This window comes from Coloeus monedula, assembly GCF_965178545.1.
Source record: "Coloeus monedula genome assembly, chromosome: 12".
Lineage (NCBI taxonomy): Eukaryota > Metazoa > Chordata > Aves > Passeriformes > Corvidae > Coloeus > Coloeus monedula.
In genome coordinates this window covers 19,055,898-19,068,359 of record NC_138792.1, presented here as the reverse complement: position 1 = coordinate 19,068,359, position 12,462 = coordinate 19,055,898, and the positions used below count along the sequence as shown (strand labels likewise).

Genomic DNA, 12,462 nt, shown 5'->3' with positions numbered 1-12,462 from the left:
GTTTCAATCCATGGATGCTCCCAGATCCGGAAATTTCTGGGAGCCCAGCTGGACTTGGCCGGGCAAGGTGCTGGCTGGTGCAGCCTCATTCGGCTCACTTGGGGTGGTTTTTAACCTGAGCTCAGCACATCCAGGGATTCAGCCCCAAACAAACATCAGATCCCTAGGATCTGATCCCCAGGTCATTTCCTAGGAAACTCCCAATTCTCCACCCCCCCCTCCAGAACTGTTTCCCAGCATGGACACTGCGAGGTGGTGCCTCCGGGCCAGGCACCAGGGGCTGGAATTTGTCCTGGGTGTGGGCAGGGAAGGAAGAGGGGGTGTTCTGGCACGAGGTCAGGAGCTGGGTGTGAACCCACCCCCTGCTCCCAGAGGGGCTGGGACGGTCCCTCTGTTTCCAGGCTGGCTCTTGACAGGAACCTACAGCAGAGCCCTGCATGGGTCACTGCAGGAGACAGGGATGGAGCAGGAGGAATGTCCTGCTGCATCCCAAATTGATCCCAGATCCCTGTGAGGGTCCAAGAAGTCCCAGAGTTGATGACCTGTAGGAGTTTTATGGTTTCTAGTCTGTTGAGGTGAAGCAAAACCAAGCAGAGCCCTGTGAGCAGAGCCCCATGAGCAAAGCTACTTCCTGCCTGGCTGGAAGAAGGAAGTACCGGGCATCTCGTGGGAAGCACAGGTTTCCTGACGTTTCCAGCCCATTTCCAGACCAAAGAGGCTCTGAGAAGCAGCTGAATGTTTGATTCCTGCTTTGACTTGAATCTCAGAGCTTTGGGGTGATGTTTACACACCACCAGTTGCCTGTTCCCAAAGTCCTGCAGAGACAAGGCCTGTGATCCCATTGTCCCATGTTTTTGGGGTGGGAGAGGTGGTGCTCATGGAAGATGGAGAGTGTTTCCCAAGCAGATTCCCTTGCTGAACACCCAAAAAAGTAGGATGTCCCTCATTTGACTGTTCTTCATGACATCCACATAATTTCAGCCTAGTTTACACCAATCAGAGCAGTTGGACATGGAGCAGTTCTGCAAACCGGGATCCAGTTCCTTGGTTTTCTGTGAGCAGTGGGTTGTGGAGCTGCTCTGACAAGGAGCAAAAGCTCCCAGGCAGGCCAGGGGAGGGAGCACAGCCTCCAGACAGCTGGATCCCAAAGGAAATTAGATTTCTCCTGTACTGCCAAGAGTTAAGCTAATTCCAGGCGCCTCTCTCGGAGATAGGCTGTGTCCAATCTTGGAGCGACTCATCGGGAGAGAGAAGAATAGCCCAGTGTGGTGCGTCAGCAAGTGGCCCTGAGTCACTGGCCCTGTTCATTGTGCCGTGTGACACTGAGCAGCCCTGGTGGGCACGGCGTGGCCCGGCCTCAGTCCCTGCACCTCGTCCAGATCCAGATCCGGAACCATCCTGTGGGATGTGTGTCCTTCTCCCCGCCCCAAGGCCCTTGTATCTGCTGGTGATGGAGTGTCAGGCCAAGCTTGGGGGTGGTGATGGGTGATGCGGGATTCCCAGAGAAGCTGTGGAAGTGTCCAAGGCCAGGTTGGACGGGGCTTGGAGCAGCCTGGGACAGTGGGAGGTGTCCCTGCCCATGGCAGAGGGTGGAACAGAATGGGCTTTAAGATCCCTTCAACCCAAACCATTCCATGATTCCATGATTTCCGCAGAGTTGCAGGAGTGAGGTCCAACAGCCCAAGACATCTTCAGGGGGTGCTGGCAGGGATTTGCTGGGAGAACCTGGGAGCTGTGAGAAATGGTTTCACCTTCCCTAACACCAGCTGGAGGCTTCCCTCGGGAGGCCAGGAGCGTGTGCTGCATCCCAGTGGATCGGGAAGTGGAGTCAGTTCAGAACTGGGGTGGTTGCAGTGGCTACTGGGGAGGTTTGAGCTCCATTCACCAGGAGCGAGGAAGCCCCCAGGGCAGGAGATCCATGCATTTTCCAGGCCATGTCGCCTGAGGGGTGTTCCCAGGAGGACGAGATGCCAGAGGGAGCACACAGGATGCGGATCCGCTCTGGGAGCACAGGATGGGATTTACCTGCTGCAAGTGGGAGGAAAGTGCTGAGTCTTCCCAGAGCGAGGCTTTGGAAGATCTTTTCTTTAGCGAGTCTGGGCTGCTGTCAATAAGTTCTGTGGTTTTAGGGCACCATATGCTGCATTCAACACTTTGCCAATCTCCTTAAACAGATCCAGACAAGGCTGTTCCCAGGGCAGGAGCAGCTGGAAGCGATGTATGGAGCAGTCCATCATCAGGAGCCCGTCGGATAAAATTCCTGCCTTTGGTCTGACATTACAACCTCCTAATCCTCCAGCCCCAAGCACTCTGGCTTTGCTCTCCAAGAGAACAGCCCGAGAAGCAGACAGTGACATTGTCTCACTTAACACCACTGGCATTATTTTTATTACAACACGGAGGGAATATGCCTGGAAAAGGAGGGAATGTGCCTGGATAAGAAGGGAAGGGACTTCCTTGCCCTGTGCATCCACGGATGCTTCACCCTAAGCCCTGTGTCCACCAGAGCAGGGGCCCTTTGGAATCCCTAATGCTTTCCACATTCCCAAAGCCACCTTGGAAACCACGAGCTCTAAATGATTTATCCTACCAGGAACTTACACGCAAGGGGCTTTGTCCTTCTCGTCCAATGATCTCTCTTCTCCCTAAAGAAGGTGCCCCGTGTTGGGATTAATATGTAAAACTCAGCTTTTCCTTCAGTGGACAAACTTCTCTTTGCTCAGAGAAACTTCCCAGTGGGAAGCAGTGATTCCTCCCTGGTGGGGGGGTTTCTCATCCCCAGAGAGGTGAGGGATGATGTTGTCTCCACAAGCTCCAGGTGTGGGGAGAGAGAAGGAGCAAAGGGAGCTGGGTCCAGCGTTATTCCCGGGTTTTGCACTTTCATGTAGCTGCCAGTTGTACAAATTAATTAAAAATAACTGAAGAAAAATCCCAAAGAAAGGCCCCGCTTCCTCTGGGGAACATTAATCATTAGTTGAGTCTTTTTCTTATGAAAATACAGATCCATGGTAGCCCCAGGCAGAAGATTCCCAGGGAGAGCCCTCACCATTCGTGCTCGGAGTTAGGGAAATCGCTTTGAAAGCATCGACAACTAAAGCAGAACATGTTGAGTAACTTGGCAACACTGAGAAAACATCTGGAACTGGTTTTTCTTCAACACATTTTGCTTTGCTTCAAGAGGAGATGTCAGGGCAGTTCATTCACTGCCACTCAGGGCCGCAGGCTGGGCTGGAAGATGCTCGGCTGCCGCCTGGAGGAAGGGAATAAAGGGAAAATCCCAGATATCTGCTGCTTCTGGGCAGGATCTTTTGGGGCCAGGCTGTGGAGCGTCCCCATGCTGAGCTCTGCAGGTGCCTCCTGGTCTCTGGTGGCACCGAGCATGGAGGTTTGGGGTGGGTTGTTGAGGTTGCTTGGAAACCCTGTGGCTGCCCCATCCCTGGGAGTGTCCAAGGCTAGGTTGGATGGGGCTTGGAGCAACCTGGGATAGTGGAGTGTCCCTGCCTATGGAAGGGGGTGGCACTGGATGATCTTGAAGGTCTCTTCCAACCCAAACCATCCTGGGATTCCATGATTTCCACAGAGCCAAAGGGAGTGAGGTCCCATAGCCCAGGTTACCCTCCTCTTGTGATTCATCCGAATCCCATTCCTGCTGCTGCCAGGGAAAGGAATACCTTTAGGGATTGGTGGAGACAGTCAGGACAGAAACATTCCTGGATTCTGCCAAAAAGCAATGGGGCAGTGTACTAGTTTGAAAGCAAACCAGCAGGAGATTCCAAGTCAGAACTACAATTTAATAGGAAAATTAAAATAAAGGGAGTAGTACAGAAACACTGACAGAGTACAGCCTGACACCCTGTCGGGCAGGGTGCTGGTAGCAGCCCGATTAAATGGTGGCTGCAGTCCTGTTGGAGTGATGGATGTGGTTCTGTCACAGCGCTGATCCTGTAGAAAGACCTGGTCCTTCTCTGGAGGTCCAGTGGTGGTTATGGAGCTCTTGTCCTCTGGGAATGCAGCAGTAGTGCTGCTGTGGTGTTCCAAGCCTCAGATTATATCCAGGTAGGAATGTTCGGTTCCTCCCCCTGGACGGGGCATCTCACAATGAGATGATGTGTTCTGTGAGTCATTCTGTGAGATCCTTCCTCGGCACATATCACTCTTCTTCTGGGCTCCTCTTGTTTTCCCACAGTGGTGCTGGATGTTGTGGTGGTTGTGGAAGCAGCGCTTCTTGTTGTACCCTTTTTAGTGCCAGTCACAAATTCAGTCTTTGCATGTTCTCTCTTGGCCTTCACCAATTTGTCCATCTCAATCTCCTGAGCTTTAGCTAGTGCCTCATAATACGAATCCTCTGACCAGCCGTGAGGATCAAACATGTCCTTCGGGTAGTTTGTACCGATTTCATCAATGGAACAAAACTGGATCAGCTTTTCATAGAGTCTGGGGTTGCAAAATTCCTTTTTCCTCTGGATCATGTAGTTCATGTCCATGCCCTCCTTCATTTTCATCTCATACAGCTTTTGAATTTTATCCTGCAGTTGGTTAGAACATCTGCCAGGAGGCTCAGGACCGATTTTGATCTCATCTAGAGACATGTTCTGCACTCCCTCTGAAAAATAAACAACCAGCTCCTGAGGATCTCTTTCCTCCACTTCTGGGAATTTCTTTAGGTCACCAGACTCAGGTTTTTCAGTCTCTGAATCATCATGTTCTGACTGCCTGTTGTTCTCATCATCCTCCTCTTTGTACCCTTCCTCATCCCCATCCAGGCAGGTAGAGTCGTCTGCTCCATACCCAGCTGAGACCAGGCCTCCTTTCTCTCCTGTGGGCACTTCCCCATCGCTCCCCGCCATGCCGGCCTCACTGTCCGACTCCAGGTCTGACTCCTCGGCGTAAACGCTCAGCAAGGAAAGAACGCTGTGCTTCGCCATCTTCCACCTCGGCCACACTACCAGGAGTACCCCGCTTGGGTGCCAAAAATGTCCTAGTTTGAAAGCAAACCAGCGAGAGATTCCAAGTCAGAACTACAATTTAATAGGAAAATTAAAATAAAGGCTGTAGTACAGTGTACTAGTTTGAAAACAAACCAGTGGGGGGCACCAAGTCAGAATAAGAATTTAATGGGGAAATTAAAGAAAAGGAAAAAATAAAAGAAAACACTGGTTCAAATTGACAGAGTCAAGATACAACCTGAGTCCCTGTTGTAGCAGTCTGGTAGAATGGTGGCTGCAGTCCTCCTGAAGTGTTGATCCTGTAGAAAAGGGTCTGCTCTTCCTCAGAAGGTCCAGTGGTGGCTGTGTAGCTCCTGTCCTCTGGAAATCCAGTGGAAAGGCCTAGTCTCTGGTGTTCAGCCTCAGATTATATCCACGATGGGATGCTTGGTTCCTCCCTCTGGGTGGAGCATCTCACAATGGGGTAATGAGTCATGAGGCCAGGTGTTGATTGGGCTCATTAACAGAAGATGGTCCAGAGGGAGTTATCTGGGAGTCATGCGGCAGGACAATGATGGGCCATTAACAGAAAGATAGTCTGGGGGGAGGAGGCAAGGAAACACTGCCCCACCTGATTTCAATGGCTGATGGGGATAGTAACAGAATACACTGCAACGCAGGACATACAGAAACACTGACAGAGTACAGCCTGACACCCTGTCGGGCAGGGTGCTGGTAGCAGCCCGATTAAATGGTGGCTGCAGTCCTGTTGGAGTGATGGATGCGGTTCTGTCACAGCGCTGATCCTGTAGAAAGACCTGGTCCTTCTCTGGAGGTCCAGTGGTGGTTATGGAGCTCTTGTCCTCTGGGAATGCAGCAGTAGTGCTGCTGTGGTGTTCCAAGCCTCAGATTATATCCAGGTAGGAATGTTCGGTTCCTCCCCCTGGACGGAGCATCCATCCCACGATGGGCTGATGTAATTCTTTGAGCCATCCCGTGAGAGCCCGATAGCCCATGAGCAGAGGTAGCCCCCCACGGAGTGGCTGCTGCTTCCCCAGAGGGTGTAACCAGGGCTGACTCACTGAGAAGATAAAGAACATTGCCCCGCCTGTCTTTTGGTTACCTCTTACAACCCAAGACAGGCGGGGAGTTCTGTGTGTCAGCTTTTTGTGCTTCCCTGGGGCCTCCCCTCCCTGGGGGTTAAACCTCTCTTAAATTATGCTGGAAAAGTTGGGGAGGGCCATGTTTGGTGTTCAGGTTGGATGTTGAGGATCTCCTTCAGCCCAAAAGTCAGCTCGTGGCATCCCAGCTGGAGGTGCCACCATCACACAACCCCAAAATCATCTCTTCTCCCACAGAAGGAGCCTGCTCGGAGCTCCTGGATCACCGCAGCCCTGGAGCGGCACAGCTCCCACCATGAGTCCATTTTATTCTGGGAACGGAAGGATTTTAGCAGCTCTTTTTGGGTGTCCTTGGTCCAGGTGGCTCTTTGGGTGACCTCCCAGACCTGCATGTTGCTGTGAGGAAGGAGGAAGGGAGCAGAGGGAATGCACTGGTGGAGGATGGACCGTTTTTAATTGAGGATCATTAAAAACTAAGGAATAATTAATTTTAGAAGTTGTTGGGGTTTTAGCAAAGCTCTCAGCCTCCCTCAATGGCCTGGGCAGGAGATGGGTGAGTTCCTGAGCCCAGTCCCTCCACCCTTTCCTGCTCCATGTCTCCAAGACTTGTGTTCCAGGCAAGGCGAGGAGCAGTCTCCAGCCTTTTTAGCCTTTCGGGATGATCCTTTTTCAGCCCAGAAAGCCGACAACTCCGCTTGTTGTAAACTGAAACTCAACAAAAAAACCCCAAGAATTAGGTTTGGCTTATGAAATTTGGGGTTGGTTTTACCATTTTTAAACGTATTTGGGAACTGGACATGCCTGAGTTGCAAAACAAAAAGACAAAAAGAGCCAGACAGTGATTTTTTTAAATTTTGAAACTTGTCAAAACAAGCCAGATTGATCATTATGACCAATTTTTTTCCTTTTTTTATTTTTGCAAATTGAGAAATGTATCCAGAACAGCCCTTTCCCACAAAACCTTTAATTTTCCAGAAAAAAAATGAAGCAAAAAAAAAAAAAAAAATCAATCACACTTTTTCTGCTCGCACAGTTGGAACGGGCAGCAGCGGATTGGGAGAGAATAGCAATTTGTAAGGAATTCCAACCAGCTCTGCTTAAAATAGCATCCAGCCAGTTTCTCCAGGGCAGGAGGCTGGGTGGCTCCGTGGAGGCTGGAGCAAAGCCTGGCTGAGCAGGCCGGGATAACACCTTGGGAATGCAGGGACACCTTCCCTATGGGAACCTGAGACGCTGCTGCCTGGGAGGAATTCCTGGGGATCCCCAGCCATCCCTCTGATGGAGGTTTGGCTTGGTTTTCTTTTCCAACCCCACCTGAATCCAGCTCCTCCAAGCCTCCTGTTGGACACAGCCTCAGGATGCCTTCAAAAGGGAGACGCTCCTGTCCGAGCACGGGGGTGGGAATTGGGAACAAATTCCACGTGCTGGTCCTTGAGGGAGCCAGTGCTGCGTTCAGGAGGGGTGTGGGAAGGGAGAGGAGGAGACCCCAGCCCCCCATGCCCTTCTCCCTCTGGAGCGTGTCCAAGCTGGGGCTCCCTGCCCTGGGCTGGGTGTCCCAGAGCCTCAGGGGGATCTGTGGGGACCCGACCCCTGCAGAGCCCAGGCCGGTGGTGCCCAAACCCTTCTCAAGTGCTTGTGCCATGTGGGTGGTGACAGAGCTCGGCCCAGCCCCAACGAGGTCCTTTTCCAGTGCGTGGTGGTGAAACACAAACCAACATTGCTGAAGTCAAAGTATCCTTTCTAAGCCCCCGGCCCAGTTTCTCTTTCTTTCCAGCTTTTCCTCCTCCGCCTCCCAGACCCTCCCTCTGTTCCCACCCCCCTTCTGTTTCTCCCTTCTGTCATAAGAAAGTGACTGTGTCCTCGAGGGGACAGTTTTCTTATGCCATTTTATACACTGTGCTTCATGTTTAGAACTTTTTTGCACTAGTTCCTATTACATTTATTTTCCAAACTGGTTTGACAAAAAACAAACAGAAAAAAACCCAACAAAAACACAATCCCATGCTATAATTCAGTTGTATTAAAATATTATCCTACTACTCTCTGTGTTCAATAGTCTCTGTACCTGTAATGCTTTCAGTTCTGTTGTATTTTGGGGCCGAGGTTTTCTCTGCTCCTTGTTTAACCCAGTAAAGAAATAAAATGTTAAAAATTGATGATAACTCCTCCTCCCTGTCTCTGCTGTGTCATTGGGGCCACCAGGGTCCCACGGGGACGGGCTCCCCTCAGAACCTGCCCTAAACCCCGCCGCTGTCCCGTGGGGGTTGTTTTCCTGCCAAATCCAATCCCAACTGGAGGCCAGAGAGGCGGGATGGAGGGACAATAACCCTGCCTTAACTGAATTTGATTTCGTAACCTTTCTTTATATTCTTTTGTTTCTTGCCTTCACATTTCTTGCCACGGGGCTCACCTCAGAACAATAGGGGCGAAGGCTGTCACCAAGAGATTCATCAGACAATAATGACTCAACCAGGGTATCCAAATTTTGCCCAGCTGAAGTCCACACCCACGCATGATCTGGAATTAATTCCTCTGGACAACAGAGCTCGGCATGGAACAGAGCGAGGACACCGCGCTCCAAATTGAGCGCTGCGTGCCAGGCTGGGAAAGGCCACGGGATAAAACTCTGGAGTTACACTGTGGCCATCCCCATTCCAAGCTGGAAACCCTCTGTTTGGAAAGAAGACCAGGAAAAGGGGAAGAAATTGGATGGGGATGGAAATAAATGTTTTTAAAAAGCAGATTGAGGCAGGAGGCAAATGGGGGAGGCACCAGCTGTGCTGGAGAACCAGGGCACAGAGTGGGGGATGCTGGAGGGGGAATTTGGGGGGCTGGTGGGTCACAGTGAGGGGGGCTGGGGATGGATAATGAGGGGGCTGCACCTCCCCAGCGTGGGCAGCAGGAAGGGGGGATTCTGTCCCTCTGCCCTGCTCAGGTGAGACCCCACCTGCGGAACCGCCTCCAACTCTGGAACCCCAAAATCAGAAGGACCTGGAGCTGCTGGAGTGAGTCCTGAGGAGGCCACGGAGCTGCTCCGAGGGCTGGAGTTCCTCTGCAGCCAGGCTGGGAGAGCTGGGGGTGTTCACCTGGAGAGAAGAAGGCTCCAGGGAGACCTCAGAGCCCCTTCCAGTGCCTAAAGGGGTTTCAGGAGACCTGGAGAGGAGCTTGGGATGAGGGATGGAGGGACAGGACGTGGGGAATGGCTTCCCACTGGCAGAGGGCAGGGTTAGATGGGATATTGGGAAGGAATTTCTGGCTGTGAGGGTGGGGAGGCCCTGGCACAGGGTGCCCAGAGAGGATGGAAGAGGTGTTTGGCTCCCCAGACAGGAAAGCACCCACTGGAGCCTGTCCCCAGCCAGCCTCGGGTGGCCCAGGTTGTCCTGCTGCAGGCAATTACAGCAGCCCAGGCGATTCCCAATTCCAGAGAGGTTCCTCCTGGGTGTGCCCTAAACTGCCCCAATCTGAGAGCCCTGGGGCCCAGCTGGGCTTTAGGAACTACACAGAAGTGTCCTGCAAGGGCCTGGGCTGGTAGCCAGTGTTGGGATGCAGCATTGGCCTTTTCAGGAGAGCATTTGGGATCTTTTCCTTTGGGAATGCTGCTGGCAGGACGTGTCCCGGCAATCCTGGTGCCATCTCTCTTTCCCACCAACCTGCCTGGGGAGCAGTGATGCCACTCCTGAGCTCCCAGGGAAGGGTTTTGGTGGCCACGTGGTGCCCAAACTGCTGCAGCAGCTGCAAATCCACCCAGGAACGTGCTGATTCCCGAGGATTTGCTTAGCAGGGATTTGAGTTAAGTGGATGTGAATTTTCGTGGCTATAGGGCTGTGCACATCAAAGCTGGGACGCAGCGGAGCCAGGGAGAAGTTTCTCAGCTGTAAATTTGCCTCGTGACTCCATAAAAACTGCAATGGGCAGCATGGAAAGATTTCTGCTGGAAAGAGCCTGGAAAATGCTGCACCCCTGAGAAAACAGCACAAAGGGCTGCAGAACCAAATCAAAGCCCAGGCCTGGGAATGTTTTGAGGTGCGAGATGGGACTCTCCAGATGCTGAAATCCTGGGTGGGGTCTAGATTTCGAAGCTCAGCCCTTCTGGATGTGGATTAGGATTTCCTTTTATATGTCTTTATTTATAGTTTAATAGAAGGCACACCAGCTCCTGCTTTCTGGGTTATCAAAAAGGAAAAGGATCATTTTCAAACGTGTATTTCTGAACAATTTCAGACCCCCTGAAGCTTCTCCATCCTCCCTGAGCAGGGGAGAACTTGGGATTCATGGAAATCCAGAAACATGACTCTTAAAATCTGCTTGAGATCCTTCTTTTTCACACCAACGCTTGACCATGGGAGATGAGAATCCTGAAGAGAGGATTCCTCCTCTCAGGAAGGCAGTTTCAGGGTGTTTTCCACCTACCAGGAAGCTCCAGGGTGATTCTAGGCCTTTCCAAGTCTGGACATTCTGGATACACTCCAGCTGGAGCTCCTCATGTTGGTGAGTTCTGCATTTATTTTTCTGGGATCAAACAGGTTTTTTTGGGTGTGTTTATGGCTTTTGTGACTTGACAATGTGATGCCACCTCAGCCAACTGATGAAAATCCTGGAGTGAGGAGTTGACGTTATTAATGATCGTCATTTTCCACATTTTTTGCCTGGAGGACTCCTTTGTTCTCTTCTTTTTGTCTCAAGATCTGTGTTAAGTAAGAGCTTACAATTAATTTTTCATTCTAGCCCCCTTTGCCCCAGCAGAGCCTGGAGGGGCTGTGGAAGGTGGGTTTGTGTGGATTTCCATGGATGCTGTGGGCCAGATGGGTTTTGCTGGCTGGTTTCTTTCTCCCTTGCTCTGCTTTTCCTGGTTTCTCCTTTGGATCACAGCCTTGGATCTGTTTTGGTACCTGAGGAAGACCAAGGTTTCACCAATGTGTTTTCTCCACGGAAAAATCCGTGTCTTTATTAATTCAGCTTTAATTGCAGTGAAGTGAAGCTCTTGAAGGGAAAGAGCTGGGGAGGGTTGGGTTTGCTGTCTTCACCTCCCTCGGGTTTCCTGCTTACCCTTCACACTTGAACTGTCACCTTTTCCAAGGAATTCTTACCAAGGGCTCACACTCAGCTCCAATCTCTGCTCTCTGTGACCTGGAACAGAACCCAGGGAATGGCTGGAGCTCTACAGGAGGGTTAGGTTGGATTTTAGGTAAAGGTTCTTCCCCCAGAGGGTGTCGGGCACTGCCCAGGCTCCCCAGGGAATGGTCACTGAGGGAGCCCTGAGGCTGCCAGAGCTCCAGGAGCACTTGGACACCGCTCCCAGGGATGCACAGGGTGGGATTGCTGGGGTGTCTGTGCAGGGCCAGGGCTTGGGCTGGGTGATCCGTGTGGGTCCCTTCCCGTTCAGGAAGTCCTGGGATTCTGTGCCTCTTCTTCCTCCAGTCTCAGCATCTTCCCACCACCCTCTTCTGTCCCTCAGCTGTGTTGCTTGATCTTTTCTCCAAAACTCGTTGATTTTGGGGTTTTTTAAATAGAATTATTTAGGTTGGGATCTTTGGGTCATTTCTACCCCACTCTTGTTCCTTGCAGAATGGGTTCTGTCTCCTCCAAATCCCTTCTCCCACAGCTGGGAGCCCAGCCCAGGTGGAAAACCAGCCCCAGGTAAACCCAGCATGGGCTTGGAGTAAAGCCTCGCTGCCAGGAGATCCCCTGACATGTTTGTACTCATAAACTTGTCAACATTTGGCTTTTTTGGTCCCTCTTGGGGGAAATTACTGCTGTTCCTCACCCCGTGTCAGCTCTCGAGCCGTGTTGGGAACGGTGCTAAAACCCCCACTGTGGGCGAGGCTCCGGTGGGAGCTGTCACTACCTCGGGGTCAGGAAGCCAACGGGAACCTCTGTTCCATAAACTGTGAGTTTTTCATAAAAGCCTCTCTAATTTGTACCAAAGAGACTCCAGCACACCCTTGGGACTGGTAAAAATAATAATAGTTTGAGTGGTGGAAGACTGTGAATTTGAAACAGAAGGTTGTGAGATCCACGAGAATTTCCCGAAACATCAACGTTGGACATCAATAAATGTAATTTAGATATACAATGAGATAGCAAAGATTCCCACAAAGAACTGTCAGCTCTTACCTCTCCAGATCTCAGTGAGATAAAGCAGATGTTTCCATCCCATTGATCCAGAGGAACCGGCCCTTCCATCCCAGAGTGCGTTGCCTCCAATCGCCCGGGAATTATTCCTCACCAAAATTACAGGGTTTGCTATTTTTTCAATCATTTTTTTATTCATTCCGAGATGAAACGCACATGTTCCTATCAGCAGGTTTAGCTTAGGAATGCTGCATTCCCAAAGCCAGGAGTCTTCTCATGGAGGAGAGGTGAAGGCAAATGGAGCTGTTCCCTCTGGAAAGGTCCCTCTGTAACACCCAATTTAA

The 12,462-nt window shown here is 51.4% G+C and overlaps 1 protein-coding gene across 1 annotated transcript; it reads right to left on the bottom strand.

Annotated features, from left to right (window-relative positions):
- Positions 1-4,046: 4,046 nt before the first annotated feature.
- LOC309577280 (SAP30-binding protein-like) lies at positions 4,047-4,925 on the bottom strand (the record flags this gene model as incomplete). The annotated part of the gene is made up of 1 exon (XM_082289169.1): positions 4,047-4,925. The coding sequence occupies one exon, from the start codon at positions 4,923-4,925 to the stop codon at positions 4,047-4,049; it is 879 nt and encodes a 292-aa protein (XP_082145295.1).
- Between the last annotated feature and the right edge of the window lie 7,537 nt (positions 4,926-12,462).